Source organism: Hypanus sabinus, chromosome 20 (genome assembly GCF_030144855.1).
Source record: "Hypanus sabinus isolate sHypSab1 chromosome 20, sHypSab1.hap1, whole genome shotgun sequence".
NCBI lineage: Eukaryota > Metazoa > Chordata > Chondrichthyes > Myliobatiformes > Dasyatidae > Hypanus > Hypanus sabinus.
The window spans coordinates 72,499,478-72,522,054 of NC_082725.1; the positions used below are offsets into that span (position 1 = coordinate 72,499,478).

At 42.1% G+C, this 22,577-nt stretch overlaps 1 protein-coding gene and 1 long non-coding RNA gene across 4 annotated transcripts in view; one reads left to right on the top strand and one right to left on the bottom strand.

The window, feature by feature from the left end:
* Positions 1-22,466, top strand: part of LOC132378629 (uncharacterized) — a 37,431-nt gene extending 14,965 nt beyond the window's left edge. Inside the window, exon 3 of the long non-coding RNA XR_009507135.1 lies at positions 21,469-22,466. This is a non-coding gene — a long non-coding RNA (uncharacterized LOC132378629). The remainder of the gene's footprint in view (positions 1-21,468) is intronic.
* Positions 1-22,577, bottom strand: part of nphp3 (nephronophthisis 3) — a 159,744-nt gene that overhangs the window by 45,125 nt on the left and 92,042 nt on the right. For all 3 annotated transcript variants that reach the window (XM_059945734.1, XM_059945735.1, XM_059945736.1), the window contains 6 exons: positions 20,723-20,805; positions 19,359-19,497; positions 15,393-15,557; positions 14,157-14,257; positions 6,797-6,919; positions 5,932-6,121 (listed from right to left, as the gene is read on the bottom strand). In XM_059945734.1, the coding sequence (XP_059801717.1) occupies positions 5,932-6,121; positions 6,797-6,919; positions 14,157-14,257; positions 15,393-15,557; positions 19,359-19,497; positions 20,723-20,805 (801 nt within the window). The remainder of the gene's footprint in view (positions 1-5,931; positions 6,122-6,796; positions 6,920-14,156; positions 14,258-15,392; positions 15,558-19,358; positions 19,498-20,722; positions 20,806-22,577) is intronic.

Below are 22,577 nucleotides of genomic sequence, written 5' to 3' on the forward strand. Positions count from 1 at the left end.
TGAAGCCTAACCTGTGGAGTTTCTCCAGCATTGTGTGTGTGTGTTCCTCCAGATTTCCAGCATCAGTGTCTGCAAAATTGCACGGTGTGGATTACAATAACTTTTATTTCAGGCCAAATACTTATTTTAATGCAGGAGTACAAAAGCCACTCCTGGTAGAGCCACTGGTTTACAGCACCAGTGACATGGCTTGAATCCTGTTTGTGCGGTGTTTGCAAATTCTACCTTTTGCTGCGTAGTTTCTTCTTGGATGCTCATGATATTTTCCGCATGCTAAACATGCGAGGGCTGCTCTAATTTATCTGTACTGTGTAGAATCTGTGGGCAATTATTCGGAATGTAGGGAGAATTTTTAAAAAGGGATTATGATCTGAGTAGGATTACCAAGTTGATTTTGAATTGGTGTGTCATAAGGCTTGTTTCTATGTAGTATAGTAGTGCTAGAAAGTTTTTGAACTCTGTAGATTTTTCTCTATTCTGCTTAAATATGACCTAAAATCTTCACACAAGTCCCAAAGCTAGATAAAGAGAACCCAATTAAATAAGTAAAACAAAAAAGTTATACTTTTTTATTTGTAAAAAATGATCTAATTATTACATGTATTCGTTGGAAAAAGTATGTGAACCTTTGCTTCCAGTAACTGGTGTGACCCTCTTGTATAGCAATAAATCTTCAATCAAATGTTTCCAGTAACTGTTGATCTGCCCTGCACATCAGCTTGGAGGAACTTAAGCCATTTCTCCTTACAAAACTGTTTCAACTCTGGCTTCCTTGCATGAACTGCTTGCTTCAGATACTTCCACAACAATTCAATAGGATTAAGATCAGGACTTTGACTCAGCCATTTCAAAACACAGATTTTCATCTTTTTAACCATTCTGTTGTTGATTTATTCTTGTCTTTCAGATCATTGTCTTGTTGTATTACCCAACTATTATTAAGCTTAAGGCAACAGACTGCTACCCTGACATTCTCCTGTAAAATGTCTTAATACAATTTTGAATTCATTGTTCCTTCAACGACTGCAACCTGTCCAGACCGAGACAGCAAAGCAGCCCCAAACCACGATGCTCCTTCACAGTAGGGATGAGGTTTTGGTGTTGATGTGCTGTGCTGTTTCCCCTCCAAACATAACATTGTGCACTTTGCCATGAAAGTGCAAGGTTGTTGTTGCAACACCACTCAATTGGCTGGTATATCCCACTCTTGTACGCCCCCTTGACTCCATCTGAGATTCTGCCAACAATGGTTGTATCAGCAGCAAATTTACAAATGGCATTTGAGCTCTGCCTAGCCACACAGTCATGGGTATAGACAGAATAGAGCAGTGGGCTAAGCACACATCCCTGAGGTGCACCAGTGTTGACTGTCAGCGAGGAGGAGATGTTATCACCAATCCGCACAGCTTGTAGTCTTCTGGTTAGGAAGCCGAGGATCCAATTGCAAAAGGAGGTACAGAGCCCCAGGTTCCATTGTTTATCAATCAGGACTGTAGGAATGATGGTTTTAAACACTGAACTATAGTCAACGAGCAGCATCCTGACATAGGTATTTGGATTGTACAGGTGATCCAAGGCCATGTAAAGTCCCATTGAGATTGCATCTGCTGTAGACTTATTGTGGCAAAAGACAAATTACAGTGGTTTGATTCTATCCTTCATCAAACATACTGGGGGCGGGGGGGGGGGGAGCCTAGCACTGAATTACAAAAACATCAGTGGGTTTTCCAGCTGACACGTCCAGTCAATACCATGGTGTCGTGGCCAAGTTTGTTAAAGGAGATCTGCCAGTCAAAATGTTACGAGGCCTACTTGGTGCCATATGCGGTAGGCCAAAAGGTAGAAGGAATTGTCCAACTACAGAAAGCAAGCCATACAGCCGGCCATACAGGAGCGAATTTGCAACAAAGAAGAGGCTATGAAATAAAAATAATGTTGCACACACCAGGCCACAATGTTTGGTGCCAGAGACAAAGCCTATATGCGCATTTTGCAGGAAGAAAACTGGCTACCAGCCGTTATCTGGGCTTGTCACACAGTGCAGTAGCAGAACTTGAGCTGACAGACAGACAGACGATGTTAGGCAACATTTGGATCATACAAGCCAGCAAACTGACAGGGGACTCAGAAAAGGCAGAGAAGCATCCTCTGCAGAAGCCAGCACTCCAGCAGATGAATCAATGGACGCTTCATCAAGAGAAGAGGAGATTCACAGCCTACAGTCCTTAACATCAGCTGACCAGGAAAGCACAGAGAAAGACAAGCTGCCCCCTGCAATGGGTGTGTTGACCAGTTTACTGGCACCAAACAGGATAGACATTTCATCATTTATTCCCTTGAGGGACGTACCACATCAGATCAATTGAGAGAATGCGGCAAGTGCTCATGCAGCCAATCAATGGTGTGGTGAATCGATAGGTCTGGGAGGCCCTCTCCTTTTGGTGTGGGTGCATTTCAGTGTACAGTTATTATCAGGACTCAGTAGCAATGCTTAATTATACTACTCCATTGCAGTTCTTGTCCTGCGCATACATAACAACCTGCAATTCAAATCACTAAGATTAATTCAGCATCTCATATAATTGCATGCTTCCATAGTAACTGTTTCTTCTATAGCTAAAACACAGTATGGACTAAACAAGAACCATATTAAGATTAGCAAGTCTCTAGTTTAATACTGGAGCTGGATAAATTTGATCTTGTGTAAGCACAATAGATAATAGGTGCAGAAGTAGACCATTCAGCCCTTCGAGCCTGCACCGCCATTTTGAGATCATGGCTGATCATCATCAATACCCGGTTCCTGCCTGGTCCCCATACCCCTTGATTCCCCTATCCATAAGATACCTATCTAGCTCCTTCTTGAAAGCATCCAGAGAATTGGCCTCCACTGCCTTCCGAGGCAGTGCATTCCAGACCCCCACAACTCTCTGGGAGAAGAAGATTTTCCTTAACTCTGTCCTAAATGAACTACCCCTTATTCTCAAACCATGCCCTCTGGTACTGGACTCTCCCAGCATCTGGAACATATTTCCTGCCTCTATCTTGTCCAATCCCTTAATAATCTTACATGTTGCAATCAGATCCCCTCTCAATCTCCTTAATTCCAGCGTGTACAAGCCCAGTCTCTCTAACCTCTCTGCGTAAGACAGTCCAGACATCCCAGGAATTAACCTCGTGAATCTACACTGCATTTCCTCTACAGCCAGGATGTCCTTCCTTAACCCTGGAGACCAAAACTATACACAATACTCCAGGCGTAGTCTCACCAGGGCCCTGTACAAATGCAAGAGGATTTCCTTGCTCTTGTACTCAATTCCCTTTGTAATAAAGGCCAACATTCCATTAACCTTCTTCACTGCCTGCTGCACTTGCTCATTCACCTTCAGCAACTGATGAACAAGGACTCTGAGATCTCTTTGTATTTCTCCCTTACCTAACTTTATACCATTCAGATAATAATCTGCCTTCCTGTTCTTACTCCCAAAGTGGATAACCTCACACTTATTCACATTAAACGTCATCTGCCAAGTATCTGCCCACTCACCCAGCCTATCCAAGTCACCCTGAATTCTCCTAACATCCTCATCACATGTCACACTGCCACCCAGCTTAGTATCATCAGCAAACTTGCTGATGTTATTCTCAATGCCTTCATCTAAATCATTGACGTAAATCGTAAACAGCTGTGGTCCCAATACCGAGCCCTGTGGCACCCCACTAGTCACCACCTGCCATTCCGAGCAACACCCATTCACCGCCACCCTTTGCTTTCTATCTGCCAACCAGTTTCTATCCATGTAAAAGTCTTCCCCCCGATGCCCTGAGCTTTGATTTTACCCACCAATCTTCTATGTGGGACCTTATCAAATGCCTTCTGAAAATCGAAGTACACTACATCCACTGGATCTCCCCCGTCCAACTTCCTGGTTACATCCTCGAAAAACTCCAACAGATTAGTCAAGCGTGATTTACCCTTGGTAAATCCATGCTGGCTCGGCCCAATCCTATCACTGCTATCTAGATATGCCACTATTTCATCTTTAATAATGGACTCTAGCATCTTCCCCACTACTGATGTCAGGCTGACAGGTCGATAGTTCTCTGTTTTCTCCCTCCCTCCTTTCTTAAAAAGTGGGATAACATTAGCTATTCTCCAATCCTCAGGAACTGATCCTGAATCTAAGGAACATTGGAAAATGTTTACCAATGCATTCGCAATTTCCGGGGCCACCTCCTTTAGTACCCTAGGATGCAGACCATCTGGACCTGGGGATTTGTCAGCCTTCAGTCCCATCAGTCTACTCATCACCGTTTCCTTCCTAATGTCAATCTGTTTTATTTCCTCTGTTACCCTATGTCCTTGGCCCATCCATACATCTGGGAGGTTGCTTATGTCTTCCCTAGCGAAGACAGATCTAAAGTACTCATTAAATTCTTCTGCCATTTCTGTTTCCCATAACAATTTCACCCAATTCATTCTTCAAGGGCCCAACATTGTTCTTAACTATCTTCTTTCTCTTCACATACCTAAAAAAGCTTTTGCTAACCCCTTTTATATTCCTGGCTAGCTTGTGTTCATACCTCATTTTTTCTCCCCGTATTGCCTTTTTAGTTAAGTTCTGTTGTTCCTTAAAAATTTCCCAATCATCTGTCCTCCCACTCACTTTAGCTCTGTCACACTTCTTTTTTTTTAATGCTATGCAATCTCTGACTTCCTTTGTCAACCACTGTGGCCCCTTTCCCCCCTTTGAATCCTTCCTTCTCCGGGGGATGAACTGATTTTGCACCTTGTGCATTATTCCCAAGAATACCTGCCATTGCTGTTCCACTGTCTTTTCTGCTAGGATATCCGTCCAGTTAACTTTGGCCAGCTCCTCCCTCATGGCTCCATAGTCTCCTTTGTTCAACTGCAACACTGACACCTCCGAGCTGCCCTTATCTTTCTCAAATTGCAGATAAAAACTTATCATATTATGATCACTACCTCCTAAAGGCTCCTTTACTTCAAGATCGCTTATCAAATCCCGTTCATTACATAACACTAAATCCAGAATAGCCTTATCCCTGGTCGGCTCTCGTACAAGCTGTTCCAGGAATGCATCCTGAAGGCACTCTACAAACTCCCTATCCTGGGGTCCAGCACCAACCTGATTCTCCCAGTTCACCTGCATGTTGAAATCCCCCATAACTACTGCGACATTACCTTTGCCACATGCCAATGTTAACTCCCTATTCAACTTGCACCCAATATCCATGCTACTGTTTGGTGGCCTATAGACAACACCCATTAGCGTCCTTTTGCCCTTACTGTTCCTCAGTTCTATCCACACAGACTCCACTTCTCCTGATCCTATGTCCCCCCCTTGCAAAGGACTGAATCTCATTCCTCATCAAGAGGGCCACCCCACCCCCTCTGCCCACATGTCTGTCCCTACGATAGCACGTATACCCTTGTACATTCATTTCCCAGGTCTGATCTCCCTGCAGCCATGTCTCCATTAACCCAACAACATCATAGTTACCCAATCGCACCTAAGCTTCAAGCTCATCCACCTTATTTCTGACACTTCGTGCATTCAGATATAGAATTTTTAGTCCATTTCTCCTCTCTCTGTTTGAATCGCTGCCTATTGTGCTTAACCCAGCTCCCCGAACTCCCATCGGGCTATATGCCCCTAGAATTTTGTTGTCCTTCCTAAATTTACTTATTCTTTCTGCACATTTAACTCCATGTTCCATCAGACCATCCCTCAGTACATGTGTACTAATAGTACAAAGTAAGTCAATTTGGCCTCTATATGCTTTAAAAAAAAAGCTACGTAGCCAAATCTGACATCTGTTATTGGGTCATAGCTTGCAGCACACTGGACAGATACCACATTCATCCATGAGCTTTTGTCCCTCATTAATACTATTCAGCATACTGACCTGACTCAGAAGTCCCAAGTCCTTCAAAAAGCGCCCAAGGGTCTCATAAAGATCTGCCAATCGCACAATCATATCCTCTCCTTCACAGCTTTTCTCATATTTCTTTAAAGACTCGAAGTAAGCAGCAGCCATGGAGTTTTTATCCATCCCCACGTGTTGCCAATAAGAAAGCAACTCTGCAAAATGGCCTCTGCCAAAGAACACATCCTGTTGAATTTGTGACATTAGTTAACCAAAGGAACTAGAACACTTCTGACATAAAAGATAGATCTAGTAGATGCAACTCATTATTTGTGGACAATTAATCCAGGTACACAGAATTATTACAAACATTACAGCTGTAATTTTATTCATATAGTGTTAACACATTTTCCATTTAACCAAATAATTATTTAGCAAATAAACACGCAGTCTGATTGATTGCCAAGTGATCTCAAATTATATTCTCACGGCATATGTGATTTTGAGAGTGAGAGAAAATGGGTGAGTGAATGTATCTGATTAAAACATTGGTTATAATGATTGTGAGGGCTTTATTTCCTTGCAGCCTCAAGCACATACACATGAAGTACATTTATCCACTTTGAATGTTCGCCATTTTCCTGTGAAATGTAATCAGCAACACCAAATCTATGTTACAGGATTGAAGTTATTCATACGATTACATTACTTCATTCAAGCTTCACTGCAGACTTTAAACCTAAAATTTCTCCCTATTTTCCAACAAGGTTCATTCATTAATGATGGGTCTCTCAGATGGATTTTACTTCCAAAGCCTGAACTAATCAGAATTGACACTGCATCTCTGGCTTTAAAAAAGTCCTAGTCAGGATACTGTAAACAATTGAACAGTCTAGCTCCATACCTCTTGTACAGGTTCTGAGAGACAAAGAGGTTCAGTAGGCAGCTATGCAGCTTCTGCTTTTCCCCTTGCTGCTGGAAGAGCCAGGGAAGCTCATCCACACCACGCCAAGTTACTCTGCCCTGACTTAAAATAAATGACAATCATCATTAATGATAAAAGACAAAAAAAAATCCTGTCATCAAGGAGTCAGAGTCAACCCAGCACAGAAACACAGGTTCCTTCGATTCATACTGATCGTGTTGCCCAGCGAGCTAGCTCCATCTACCTGTGTTTGGTTCACAGCCATCTATACCTCTCGTAATGCGTACTCCTGTGCTTTGCACCCTGGTTCGAAGAAACATTGTCTCGTTTCTGTATATGTTATAGGATTATATGCACATATGTAGTTTAGTGACAATAAAATTCATTTGACTATGCACAATTTTCACCATTGTTTCTTTCATTGTTTCACTTCGTTGATCTTCACTTGTTTCATGATCAGCTTACCTTTAAGCAGCATGTGTTCACTCTGACACTAACAAATCTATTCTTTCAACACACAATTCAGATCTTCAGTTTTCTCTTTATACAGTGTTTTTTTTCCATTAGCTGCTGTTCATTACATACAGTGTGTGAGGTCACTTCTCAGAACTGTCTGTGGTGCTCAGAGACTTGTGCATTGCCTGGGATCCTTCCCAGCACCTTGTGGAATTTTCCATTTGAGAAACCGTTGTAGCAGAAGAGGAGGAGTGAAGGGCTCGTGAGAGCGCTGAGTGCTGGGAAGCAGCTGAGGTGAGCGTGCAGCGGGTACCTGGGACAGTGTGATTGAGAAACTGTTGTAGCAGGAAGAGGAGGAGTGAAGGGCTCGTGAGAGCACTGAGTGCTGGGAAGCAGCTGAGGTGAGCGTGCAGCGGATACCTGGGACAGTGTGATTGAGAAACCGTTGTAGCAGAAGAGGAGGAGTGAAGGGCTCGTGAGAGCGCTGAGTGCTGGGAAGCAGCTGAGGTGAGCGTGCAGCGGGTACCTGGGACAGTGTGATTGAGAAACCGTTGTAGCAGGAAGAGGAGGAGTGAAGGGCTCGTGAGAGCGCTGAGTGCTGGGAAGCAGCTGAGGTGAGCGTGCAGCGGGTACCTGGGACAGTGTGATTGAGAAACTGTTGTAGCAGAAGAGGAGGAGTGAAGGGCTCGTGAGAGCACTGAGTGCTGGGAAGCAGCTGAGGTGAGCATGCAGCAGGTACCTGGGACAGTGTGATTGAGAAACCGTTGTAGCAGGAAGAGGAGGAGTGAAGGGCTCGTGAGATAATTGACAGGGACAAATAAAAGGACGGGTAACTGAAGTGGAGCGGCTAGCGAGGAGCGGCCTGTGGTGTGAGTGGCTCAGGGTAGAAGTGGAGCTTTGAGGGTTTGGCTCGAGATGCTTCGGCGAGCAGAGGCTGACGACGAGCTTGCTCCAAGTGAGGTAAGGCTGGGTAAGTTCCTTTAATTAATTTAAGGAGTAGGTAATGGAGTCAGCAGTTAGGGCAGTCGAGTGCTCCGTATGCAGGATGTGGGAAGTCAGGGACAGCACAATTGTCCCTGATGACTACACCTGTAAAAGGTGCATCCAGCTGCAGCTCCTGACAAACTGTGTTAGGGAACTGGAGCTGGATGAACTTTGGATCATTTGGGAGGCAGAGGCAGAAATAGATAGGAGTTTCAGGGAGATAGTCACCCCTAAAAGTCAGGAGGCAGGTAGCTGGGTGACTGTCAGGAGAAGGAAGGAGAATAGACAGGAAGAGCAGAGCACCCCTGTGGCCACTTCCATCAACAATAAGTATACTGTTTTGAATACTGTTGGTGGAGATGACCTACCAGGGACAAGTTTCAGCCTCTGGCACCAAAATGTGACTCTGAGGGAAAAGAGAAGAGCAGTAATGATAGGGGATTCGATATTCAAGGGGACAGATAAGAGGTTCTGTCTGAGAGATTGAGAATCTCGGATGGTCTGTTGCCTCCCTGGGGCCATGGTCCGCTGTATCTCGGATTGAGTTCTCGGTATTCTCAGGACGGAGGGAGATAAGCCAGATGTCATGGTCCATGTAGGGACCAATGACGTGGATAGGAAGAAGGAGGAGGTCCTGCAAAGAGAGTTTAGGGAGTTAGATGCAAATTTGAAGGACAGGACCTCCAGGGTTGCAATCGCAGGATTGCTCCCCATGCCATGTGCTAATGAAGCTAGAAACAGAAAGATAATGCAGCTAAATACGTGGCTAAGGAGTTGGTACAGGAGGGAGGGCTTCATGTTTCTGGACAATTGGGCTTTGTTCCAGGGAAGGTGGGACCTGTTCCAATGAGATGGTTTGCACCTGAACTGGAAGACTAACATCCTTGTGGGTAGGTTAGCTAGTGCTGCTCTGGGGGTGGGGGGGGGTGGGGGGGGGCAGGGGTTTAAACTAGATTTGCAGGGGGAGGGGAACCAGAGTGTTAGAGCAGATAGTGAGGTGGAGGAGGATAAAGGTCATGCAAGGACTGCTTGTGTGGACAAAAATCAAAGGTCTGTATGTAATAGAAATGTGCACGGGTGCCAAACTGAAGAGACTGGGGAAGAGGTGTCTGGCTCTCAAATTGAGAAAGATAGGAGACAGCGTGTGATAGAGAAGGGACGCACTCAGACTAAATGCAAGGAGTGTTGTGAACAAAGCAGATGAGCTTAGAGCGTTGATCAGTACTATGGTGGCCATTACAGAGACTTGGATGGCACAGGGACAGGAAAGGTTACTTCAAGTGTCGGGTTTTAGGACAGAGAGGGAGGCAAGAGAGGTGGGGGTGTGGCACTGTTGATCAGAGATAGCGTCATGGCTGCAGGACAGGTGGACGTTATGGAGGGATTGTCTACGGAGTCTCTGTGGGTGGAAGTTAGAAACAGGAAGGGATCAATAACTTTACTGGGGGTTTTTAATAGGCCACCCAATAGTAACAGGGATATTGAGGAGCAGATTGGGAAACAGATCCTGGAAAAGTGTAATAATAACAGAGTTGTCGTGGTGGGAGATTTTAATTTCCCAAATATAGATTGGCATCTCACTATAGCAAGGGGTTTAGACTGGGTGGAGTTTGTTAGGTGTGTTTAGGGAAGTTTCTTGACACAGTATGTAGATAAGCCTGCAGAGGCTGTACTTGATCTGGTATTGGGAAATGAACCTGGTCAGGTGTCAGGTCTCTCAGTGGGAGAGCATTTTGGAGACAGTGATCATAATTCTATCTCCTTTACCATAGCATTGGAGAGGGATGGGAACAGACATGTTAGAAAAGTGTTTAATTGGAGTAAGGGGAATTATGAGGCTATCAGGCAGAGAATTGGAAGCTTAAATTAAAAACAGATGTTCTCAAGGAAAAGTACGGAGAAAATGTGGTAAATGTTCAGGGACTATTTGTGTGAAGATCTGCATAGGTCCATTCCAATGAGACAGGAAAGTTATGATAGGATGCAGGAACCGTGGTGTACAAAGGCTGTAATAAATTTGGTCAAGAAGAAAATAAAAGCTTACAAAAGATTCAGAGAGCGAGGTAATGTTAGATACCTAGAAGATTATAAAGCTAACAGGAAGGAGCTTAAGAAAGAAATTAGGAGAGCCAGAAAGGGCCATATGAAGGCCTTGGCGGACAGGATTAAGGAAAATGGCAAGGCATTCTACAAGTATGTGAAAAGCAGGAGGATAAGATATGAAAGAATAGGACCTATCAAATGTGACAGTGGGAAAGTGTGTATGGAACCAAAGTAAATAGCAGAGGTACTTAATGAATACTTTACTCCAGTATTCACTGTGGAAAAGGCTCTTGGTGATAATAGTGATGACTTGTAGCAGATTGAAAATCTTGAGCATGTAGATATTAAGAAAGAGGATGTGCTAGAGCTTTTGGAAAGCATCATGTTGGATAAGTCGCCAGGCCCGGATGAGATGTACCCTAGGCTACTGTGGGAGGTGAGGGAGGAGATTGCTGAGCCTCTGGCGATGATCATTGCATCATCATTGGGGTGGGAGAGGTTCCATAGGATTGGAGGGTTGCCAATGTTGTTCCTTTATTCAAGAAAGGGAGTAGAGATAGCCCAGGAAACTATAGACCAGAGTGTGGTAACTCAGTGGCAGGTAAGTTGATGGAGGAGATCCTGAGAGGCAGGATTTATGAACATTTGGACAGGTATAATATGATTAGAAATAGTCAGCACGGCTTTGTCAAGGGCAGGTCGTGCCTTACGAGCCTGATTGAATTTTTTGAGGATGTGACTAAACACATTGATGAAGATAGAACAGTATCTTGGATTTCAGCAAGGCATTTGATAAAGTACCCCATGCAAGGCTTATTGAGAAAGTAAGGAAGCATGAGATCCAAGGGGATATTGCTTTGTGGATTGAGAACAGGCTTGCCAACAGAAGGCAAAGAGTGGTTGTAGATGGATTGGATTCTGCATGGAGGTCAGTCACCAGTGGAGTGCCTCAGGGATCTGTTCTGAGACCCTTACTCTTCATGATTTTTATAAATGACCTGGATGAGGAAGTGGAGGGATGGGTTAGTAAGTTTGCTGATGACACAAAGGTTGGAGGTGTTGTGGATAGTGTGGAGGGCTGTCAGAGGTTACAGCAGGACATCAATAGGATGCAAAACTGGGCTGAGAAATTCAATTCAGTTAAGTATGAGAAATATGATGGCAGAATATAGTATTAATGGTAAAAATCTTGGCAGTGTGAAGGATCAGAGAGATCTTGGGGTCCAAGTCCATAGGACACTCAAAGCTGCTTTGACTCTGTGGTTAAGAAAGCATACGGTGCATTGGCCTTCACCAATCATGGCATTGAATTTAGGAACCAAAAGGTAATGTTGCAGCTATATAGGACCCTGGTCAGACCCCACTTGGAGTACTGTGCTCAGTTTTGGTCACCACTACAGGAAGGACGTGGAAGCCATAGAAACGGTGCAGAGGAGATTTACAAGGATGTTGCCTGGATTGGGGAGAATGCCTTATGAGAATAGGTTGAGTGAACTCGGCCTTTTCTCTTTGGAGCGATGGAGGATGAGAGGTGACCTGATAGAGGTGTATAAGATGATGAGAGGCATTGATCGTGTGGATAGTCAGAGGCTTTTTCCCGGGGCTGAAATGGTTGCCACAAGATGACACAGGTTTAAGGTGCTGGGAGTAGGTACAGAGGAGATGTCAGGGGTATGTTTTTTAACTCAGAGTGTGGTGAGTGCGTGGAATGGGCTGCCGGCAAAGGTGGTGGAGGTGGATACAACAGGGTCTTATAAGAGACTTTTAGATAGGTACATGGAGCTTAGTAAGATAGAGGGCTATAGGTAACCCTAGTAATTTCTAGGGTAGGGACATGTTCGGCACAACATTGTGGGCCGAAGGGCCTGTATTGTGCTGTAGGTTTTCTGTGTTTCTATATCATAACAGCAATCAAAAAATGTTTGCATTTTGCAAATTTTCAGGTTTTGGGCTTTCAGATAAGGGGTACTCAACCTGTATTTGATCTTAAGAGATCTTAAACCTCTGATTTTAAACCTATGCCCTTTTCTCCTTAGTCTTCATTCCAGGGAAGAGGTGCTTTCATCCTGTCTATGCCGCCTATTATCTTAAAAACTTGCTAATTAGACATTCACCTACTACTTTTAATCTGCAGGATTTAATGTTATATTAATATTATTAATAATAAGCCACTGAAAATATAAAAGACAATAAAGTAAGCAGTAGGAACTGTGATGTCCAACTTAAAGCACCAGTTTTGGCTCAGTGTGAGCTCTTATGTCACTAAGTCTTAAAACTAGCAATTCAAAATGTTCTTTTGTCTTTCAGAAAGCAAGATCCACACAAAATGAATAATTGCTTTGTCAAGCACCTTCGCTCCGTTCATTGAAAAGGCTAGGATCTCCCACTGGCCACCCATTTCAATTCTACTCCTCATTCCCACACTGATGTGTCTGTCCAAAAGCCCATCCACTGCCACCTTAAGGCCAAACGCAAATTGAAGAAGCAACACCTCAAATTCCATCTTGGTAGTTTCAACATCAATTTACACACACAAAATGCTGGTGGAACGCAGCAGGCCAAGCAGCATCTATAGGAAGAAGTACAGTTGACGATTTGGGCCCAGACCCTTCGTCAGAACTAACTGAAAGAAAATATATTAAGAGATTTGAAAGTGGGAGGGGGAGGGAAAGATCTGAAATGATAGGAGAAGACAGGAGGGGGAGGGATGAAGCTAAGAGCAGGCAAAAGTGATACAGAGCTGGAGAAGAGGAGGATCATGGGACAGGAGGCCTAGGAAGAAAGAAAGGTGGAGGGGAGCACCAGAGGGAGATGAAGAACAGGCAAGGAGGGATTGTGAGAGGGGCAGAGAGACAGAAAAAGAGAAAAAAAAGGGGGGGACTAATAAATAAGGGATGGGGTAAGAAGGGGAGGAGGTTTGACATCAATTTATCCTACTTCTGGTAATGACTTTTCCTGTTTTCTTTCACCCCCCCCCCCCTCAATTTCTCTTATCCCTATGACCCATTTACACTTTTCTCTTTCTCCTGCCCTCATGGTCTGCCCATCACCTTCTTCTCTTTATTCCCTGTCCTACTGCTCTCCCCATCGGATTCTTTCACTTTCAGTCCTTTGCCTCTTCCACCTGTCACCTCCCAGCTTCTCGCATCACTTTTTCCCCAATACCTCTACCCACCACCTGGATTTACCCCTCACCTGTCACTTCCCAGCTTCTCGCATCACTTTTTCCCCAATACCTCTACCCACCACCTGGATTTACCCCTCACCTGTCACTTCCCAGCTTCTCGCATCACTTTTTCCCCAATACCTCTACCCACCACCTGGATTTACCCCTCACCTGTCAGCTCCTGCTCCTCCCTCTCCCCTTTTAGGCTGCTTCTGCCCTTTTTTATTACAGTCCTGATGAAGGGTCTTGGCCTGAAATGTTGCCTGTTCATTTCCTCACCATAGATGGTGTCTGATCTGCTGAGGTTCTCTAGCAATGTGTGTGTTGTAACAGTTGTGGGAACTAACAGAGCCTAAATTGACAGCTGCCTATCCTAAGTTACAACAGCAACTTTAAAATGATTTAAATTGCTGTACTATACTTTGAAAAATTCTGAAAGATTCACCGATTTCTTCCAAACTAACTGATGTTGCAGTGTACTAAGACAAACCTAATTTCATTCTAAAGGATAAGAGAAGAGACTTCTAATTCTAATTAAACAGGGTCATTGGTTATGGAGCCAAACATCAACCACCTAATCCTCGAATTAGTTCAGGAGAAAGAGGCTCACTTAAATGGAAATGAAAGAAATTTAAATAAATGAGCTGAGTAATGGAATAGCATTAACAAAGAAATCAGGAAAATCAATACCTCATCTGATGTGAAAAATATTGCACCAGGGTTTCTCTGTACACCGTAACAGATTCCAGTTCCTTTTTCTCCATATACTGCAACCTCACTGCTTCCCAGGCCTTCAAATGACAAATTGGAAATATTAAGCCATGAGGCTAATGAGCTCCACTTTCAATCTAAGATTGTCAATATGGGACCAGAATGTGCCTCAAACAGTCATCAATCATGTAGGGAAAGGAGTCATGTCAGGGTCAGTACCAATCCTACAGCCTTCCTACTTGCCTTCCTGTAAGGCTATCAGTTCAAATCCTACTCCAGAGCTTTGACCATTATTTTGACTCTTACTGCACTATTTTACCGTGGCTGAAACAGAGGGGCATTGCTGCACTTTGGGAATAAGGTATTAATGGGTGAGACACTAAATGGAACTTCGGTCTGTCCTCACAAATTATCTTGTGGCACTATGCAATTTTGAAGCAGAACAAGATGATTTGCTGACCATAAAGTAGAACAAACCATGAAACTACCAAAACATCCTTACTTGCACCAGGCCTAGTTAACCCAAGGTTTGATGACTAACATGGGCTCCTATTTGAACAACATCTGTTACTTTTTTTCCAGATCGACTCATTTTCTTCCTTCCCTAAACTATAACATCCATAAACTGTGCCTTAGCATTCCTCAAATTTTGCCTCATAGATTTCACCATGTCAACCATTTTGGTATTGGAAGTCACAAATTCAGCTGCCCAAGCTCTAAAATTCTCTCCCCAAATTTTCTGCCTCTTGATCACTTATGCTCGTTTTCTGTCCTTTGACATCATAATTTGTTAAATAATGTCACATCAATCATCTATGATGTTCTATTTTGTTTAAAAAGTGTTATATCAACAGAAGCTACTTTTATTACTGTTATTCAGCAGGCAAATTCCACTAGTGTCCAGACTTTCAAAATATTCTTCAAAAGTACTATCAGAAAGTTATCATTCATCATTTCTTTAATTTTTGCAGGATGTGTTCAATTCAATAGTTCTGAACACTTTGGGATTTCCTGAGATTGTGAAGAGCACATTATACTACTTTTCTAATATAAAGACTTAACTTAATTGCTGACTTCTTGTAATATTTGCAACAAGGCTGCTTATTGCCCATTTGAACAGCTGTTATAATCTGTTTTATGATTTGAAAGTTGCAAAAAACATTTTTGAATTTAACACACTGAAAGAAAATGTGATGTGAAAGCAGCTATTCTTACCTGGAGATGCTGAAATTTCAGCAGGCCACAGCGCTGTGTTAGCACACATGTTCTCTGCAAGCTATGAAGGAGAGAGGACAATGTTGGCCAGTGAAGTTCAGGATAAATCTCCAGAAGTTCACCTTCACTCACACCATTGTGACTCACGTGGATTAAACAGAGAATCTGGAAAAAATAAATGACAGATGTAAAATATACATGGCTACTTATAAAAAGTGTAGCCTTTTCAGAAGTTTGATATAAAACATCCTTCAATTTAAAATCATTCATTCATATTTGTTTACTAAAGTTTAATTTGTCTCTCAGCTTCTCAAAAGTGCTTTTAGTTCATGGAAATTTCTGTAAATCTTCCTCAAAGTACACATTGAGCATTCTGAGTATTAGCAAGTAAATCATGCACATTTTCTCCTGAGACCCTTGTGAATTTAATAACATTTCCTCACATTCAGAATACAGGCTTAATTTCCAAATTTCAAGAAATTTAGCAATTACACCAATATGAGCAAAATGTTGATATGCGCAAGATTCTAACATTATCAGAACTCATCACAGGAACAAAGAAAACCAAAATAAACCAGACAGGATTTGATTACATGTACTGTACTTGGGTATTAAGAAAATTACATCCTAGTGCTTTGTTTTTGTAAATAAACGGGAGTAAGATTCACAAACTTGTAGCTCAACTCGACTATACATGCAGGCTTCAGGTCATGTTGATGATGAAAATAAGTCCTTTGGCTTCATGCACCTTAGTATTAACTGTGGTCAGATCAGCTGGGTTTTAAGTTCTAAAAGCCAAGTAGAGTTATAGACATAAAGGGGATGGACTCACATTAGTCTTTACTCTGGAACTTTCCCAATCACCTTGCAGGATAATTGACTTTTAAGGCACAAACTAGTTACAAGAGGAATTGCATGAATTTTCAACCATCTTCACTGTGTTCTTTTAGACATGACTCAAATGGTGATAAGTTTTTGGTGCAGCTAAAGTATAACAGTGTATTTTGGATGAATATCATTACAGGCTGAAATTCGTACATTTGACACTCAAACATATTACTACCATTCTTAATAAATGACTTTAGAGAGCTCTGTTAAAAAAGAAAACAAATTGGTTTTCTCAGTTCCTTTACTATAATTTAGCCCAATTTGAGTTATTGTTTTTTAACGTAATTACTAAGAAATGGCCAACTTGCATTTACAGTACATGGAGCCAGAAAATGCTGGAGAAACTCAGTCGTTCAGAGAAATCTTTCAGGTCAAAGGTTCTTTTTCAGAACTGGGAAGAAGAAAATAAGTTAGCTTTAAATTGCTGACAGTGAGTGATGGATAAGACAAGAGGGAAACATCTCCAATGAGATGAAACACAAGAGATGAAGCAGGTGCTGAAAATCTTGAACACACAAAATACTAGAGGAACTCAGCAGGTCAGGCAGCAGCTTTTCCCCTTTTCTTCTCCTCCTCTGCTCTCATGACCTACCCATCACATCCCTTGATTTGCCACCTCCTTCCCTTTATTCCACTGTCCATTTCCATCAGATTCTTCCTTCCTCTCTTCTGCCCTTTACTACTTCTACCTATCATTTCCCAGTTTCTCACATCACCTTCCTTCCCACGCATCCTTACCCTCACCTGGACTCACCTATCACCTGCCAGCTTGTACTCCTCCCCCACCTCTCACCATATTCATCTGGCTTCTGGCCCTTTCCTTTCCAGTGTTGGTGATGGGTCTTGGGCCAAAACATCACTGTTCATTTTCCTCCATTGATGCTGCTTTACCTGCTGACTTCCCTCCAGCATTTTCTGTCTGTCCAATAAAATGAGGCCAGGGTCAGCATGGTGAAAAGCTGTAAACAAGTTCATCAGATTAACCGAGTAATAAAGAATAGAACCGTAAAACCATAGAACATTACAGTACAGAAACAGGCCTTTTGGCCCTTCCTGGCTGTGCTGAACCATTTTTCTGCCTAGTCCCACTGACCTGCACCTGGACCATAATGTTAGAGTATTTTTAAAAAGCTATGAAACACAGGTGTTAAGGCTGATTTATACTTGTGCGTACAGGCTACGCAGTTGGCGGTGGGGTTTCTATGCCACTGTGTTGAGTTCCTTCGTGAGAGACATGGATGAGGAAATGCATTTCAAACACTTTTGCATGTCGGCAGGTAGATTTGATGATTTGGTTCATCTATTTCATATCAGTGTACGCACAGCCTACAGACATGGCGGAGGAGAAGCAACCGGAAATGTGTAGGAGGAAATGCGATGCTACCAAGCAGACCAATCACAGTTGATGCGGTCTGCATCGCCACAACGTGTGAGTAACTTTTCTGGAGAGGTGCACGTCACCCTACTGCGTAGGGTACGCAAAACCTACAGCGTAGATGCGACGCACAAGTATAAATCTGCCTTTAGAGGGCGAGAACACAAAGGAGCATAACAGCTATGAAACAAGTTCTCCACCTGATTCACACCTAGTTATCTATGGCCACTTGAGCTGTTATGATGAGACTGAAGAATGTGAGCTTCAGCAACAGGACCTCATCACCTACCTGGGCATGTTGCAGGTTTCAAAACTCAATATCACATTCTTCAACTTCAGGTAGATCTGTCTAGTTGTAGGTCATCCATTGGTAGCGCTGGCTGATCTTAACCAGCTGGGCAATTCTATTTCACAACTTCTGTGTATCTCTGAGTAGTCATTCCCCAGCTTCCCTTGGTCATTGCTTTTATGATCTATTCCAATTCTCCAAAACTGCCCAGTTTAACCTATTGACCAGCTTACATCACCAGCAGCTTCATCCCACCCCATTAAACACTTCCTCTTTGTCCTACATATCCATCCCTCACTTCTCCCTTAAAACATTTTGTTTTCCCCCCATTTCTAATGAGGGTTTTTCAATCCAGAAATTTAACTCCGCTCACCTTTTCCAGAGATGCTGCCTGACCTGCTGAATGTTGGTTTAGATGTTTACATTTCAGATTTCTTGCATCTGTGGTCTAATTTAGCATTTAATTAGCACCAGACTAGTCATGTTCTTGGTTCATGGAGAGTCAAAAGCTGTCTTCAAACACTAACTGTGTGCCCTCAGGCTCCTGTAACTCTTCTTTGAAGGTAATATGTCTTGAATAATGAGAGTTCTTCATTATGGATGATGCCTTCTTGATGTATCCCCTTTTGAAAATGTCATCAATGGTGAGGAAGCTAGTCCCTTTGATGATAGATTTACTATTTCTTACTATCTTTCCTTTCAGTTAGTCCTAACAGGGTCTCAGCCCGAAACGTCGACAGAGCTTCTCCTGTAGATGCTGCCTGGCCTGCTGTGTTCCACCAGCATTTTGTGTGTGTTGCAGCCATTTATGATGTTAGGTTTTACCTTGTAGGAAGTAAAGGCCCTGCCAAAGTTGACGTAGATCAGATTTCATCTCTGACTTCAATTAAGGTAGCCTTCCATAGTTTATATCTGGTCTTCCTATAGAGTTCTGACTGCTGACCACAGCAGTCAGCTACTTCAGAGACAGCCTGATGTTGGCTAAGGATGGAATCTACACTGCAAACAGGATGATGGTGGAGAATTGCCTCAGCAGATAGCACAGGTGACACTTGACCACCAGATGTTCCCGATGAAAGAATAGTGATCAAAGCCTTAAGAGAACTGCAGAGCTTAGAGCATCAACAGCTAAAAACACAGTTGCCAATGTAGCACAAACTAAAATCAGAGAGACTCCAAAGATAGTAAGTACTTCAAAATATTGTAGTGCTTGAAGAAATTACAGTAATGGGCAATGGAGGTTATGATAGTATATGAAAACAACAACTACAAGTTTTCATGTGCTAAACAACAAGTCAGCAACCACAGGTTTGCTGAAAATTTGGACAGTGTAAAACCTTCCTGTGCAATTAATATTTCAGTATAACAATACATGCACTCATTTCTCTAAATTAAAAATAACAGTTATCCTCACCTCCTGCATCAACTGCCTGTCCCCATCACTAGGCAAAGATTCTTGTACAGACTGCAGTACAAGCCTGTACAAGGATACCGTGTCTTGACATTGAAAACAGCATTGGAGAATAGTGTCGACATCTCCGAGACCTTTGACACTGAACAAAGGCAAATATCATTAAGTCCACAAAGTATTAATTAAGCATTTAAATACGAGATTATCCAAAATTTAAAACAAATTCAACAAATTTACTTCCATTATGACCCTGAGAAAGTGTACAGACTAAGGTATTATGAAATTTGATGTGTATACACCTCATTACATCCAAAGAGATTAAATGACTCCACTGCAGATTAGTTCAATAGTTCAGTAAATTGGTGCTTCAGAGGTAGAGCAATGAAAGGAGGAAGAAAGTGAGAGGTAGTAATTTTCACCCACAAACATTCAGCGACTTTCAACAAAACATTTCAAAGCACAATGATTAATGAATATATGGTGGCAACAAAGTCATTCTAGATGTCAAAGGTCCTTGCTTTGCTGCTGCTTATACATGGGGGGAAGCTGTGTGGGGGCTTTGGGGTTCTAAAATTTAACTGTCATTCATTCTTTGGGGCACTCTGTTGTCATGGTTGTTTGCGAAGAAAAAGAATTTCAGGATGTATATTGGATATGTTTCTCTGACATTAAATGTACCTATATGCCATAGAGCGGGTAACTCTTATGTTGGAGTGACATGGGAGTCAAGATTTAAACTCAGTGCAAGAGGCTCAGCTGTTAGCCCCTACAAAAGTAAAAAAAGAAATCCTGCAGATGCTGGAAATCCAGAGCAACACACACAAAATGCTGCAGGAACTCAGCTGGTCAGGCAACATCTATGGAAATGAATAGATGAAGGTATTCTGATGAAGGGTTGACTATTCATTCATTTCTCTAGATGCTGCCTGACTTGCAGGGTTCCTCCAGCATCTTGTCTGTCTAACCCCTACAGGAGTTCAACATTGAGGGAGTGCTGCCTTACACTTGTAGGTTTTATAAACAGCATGACAGTACATTGAAGAACAGGGTTATTTCGTGATTCCTCTCTTTGAAAACTATGGTCATTACTATATTGCTGTTTGTGGGACGTAGCTATGTACAAACTGTTTGCTACATTTCTGCACTATGCAGTTGCTATAGTAAACTATGAACATATCAAAAAAGTGCCTCATTACAAGTAAGCTCCCGGAGGGCGTGAAATACAAATCTTCCCTTTCTTTTTAAATGAACACTATCGTATCCTGAACAGCTGCCTTTCCTCATCTCCACAGGAGAATTCCCACTCATGCAAGAATAACTGATATAATTTGAGAGCACTTTATAGGGGGAGCACATATTACACTCACCATGTGATCATTTTGGCCAGAAGTGTAACATATAAGGCATTGCACATGGTCGCAGATCTACAGTGTTTCTCCAGCTTCTTCTCCTGCAAGCACACAAGCAGGAAACAAAATTTCTGCACTAATTTTATGTCCTCCTACTCCATAGAAGTGGTTCTAGCAGGTCTAACTTTCTCTGACTGTATCATCAAAAGCTACATTTTGTGCAAGCTTAGACAGCAAGTGTAATTTAGCTCTGGAAGCTTTGCAGTGGTTTTCCTTCATTCAACTGTGTGTTGATTTACTCCTACAGACTGCTGCAGTACTGAGGAGCAGTCATAGTGCTTAACTTGAATAGGCCAACTTTGCCAAGACCCAGGATCAGAGTTTGTGCTGCTTAAGATCCAGATATTATCTGGATAAACTGGTTGGGGAATCGAGGAATTCAAGGCAAACATTTCAAACAAATACAAGTTACCAGCTTAGCCCACACAATTCTCTGACTATATTCAATTCTAATCATAACACTACAAAAAGAATATATACATACTGGTAAAAGTACCAAGGAAGGAGTTGATCCCAAATGGAGATCAGCTATGAAGAAATCTTAAACTTAATCTCAGTAAAATGCTAGGCATTTTTGGGGGGGTGGGGGGGGAGAAAGAGAGACAAGGTGAGACACCAAGATATAGTACATTAAAAAAGACTGTTAAATGCATTTAGTTACACTTAAATAAATTTCCTAAATTCTATTGCTTTTTGTTTAACAGGTCTCCTGTGACGTATGATGTGGAGGTTGGTGGAAAACAGAGCAAGACAATGGACAAGCCTTTAAAGGGGAATAAATAGACAAGATACTGAAGCTCATGTATTCTATATTTCAAAGCTGTACTTTCTGTTCTAATTTGAAAGATCTCCCAGTTAAATTCTGGGAAGAATACTTTGAGAAGATAAAAGCTTTTATATATATGGCTCTGCATTCCCTCTGCTGACTTTTTGCTTGGCTTTAAAAGGGAGTTGCACTCAGTCCTCAGCTACAGCAAATAGCCAGAAGTTAGTCAAATAAATACATTTTAAGGATCATCTTTAAAAAAAAATAATTGGAAATGTTTAAAAGGAATTCCAAAGTTTGAACAAAAACTAATGGTAGAGCAATTAAATACAGAGATGACCAAGGGACTAGAAATTAGTCATCTTTTAAACTTAAACCACTTTTGATCAGTTGGAACACTTCTTTCCCACTGCCATCAGGTTCTTGAACTGACCTAAAAGCACTAATTCAAATTCAAATTACATTTCCCTCCGCTTCATTTAAAATCATATTTACTTTTGTCTTGTTTTGTTGTGAAAGATATAGATGATTATGTAATTTATATTTGTCATACTAGAAATGGCATTTAGCCTCTGGGTATGCATGCACAAGACAAACAACTTGAACTTGATGGGTGAAAGGGGCTCATGGGCAGCAGATTAGCTCAAGTTTAAGACAGCAAAAGAAGTAGGGCAATCAGAAATGCACTCCAATAGTCAAGCCTAAAGGCAAGGAAGACAAAATGTTAACAGTACAGGCCAGTAGCTAAGATTAAACAGTAGGCTAATTTAGCTTAACCAGACATTCCATTCATTTCTATTAGTTCAAGAACTAAGACCAGGCTAAAATATTGCAATTTATTGGGGATGTATTTTTCATTTAATCCGTTTTAAAATTAAAGGTAAAGTCATGAATGTTTAGACTTTACAGACCATCACTTCTAACTGGAATTTATAAAAACTAATTATGGCAACAAGTGTTTACGCAAGTCTCATGTTTTGTTTAAGATTTATTACCTTAGTGTCCAGGTGCGATGCAGTATTGCAGGGATACAGAAGGAAATACGGT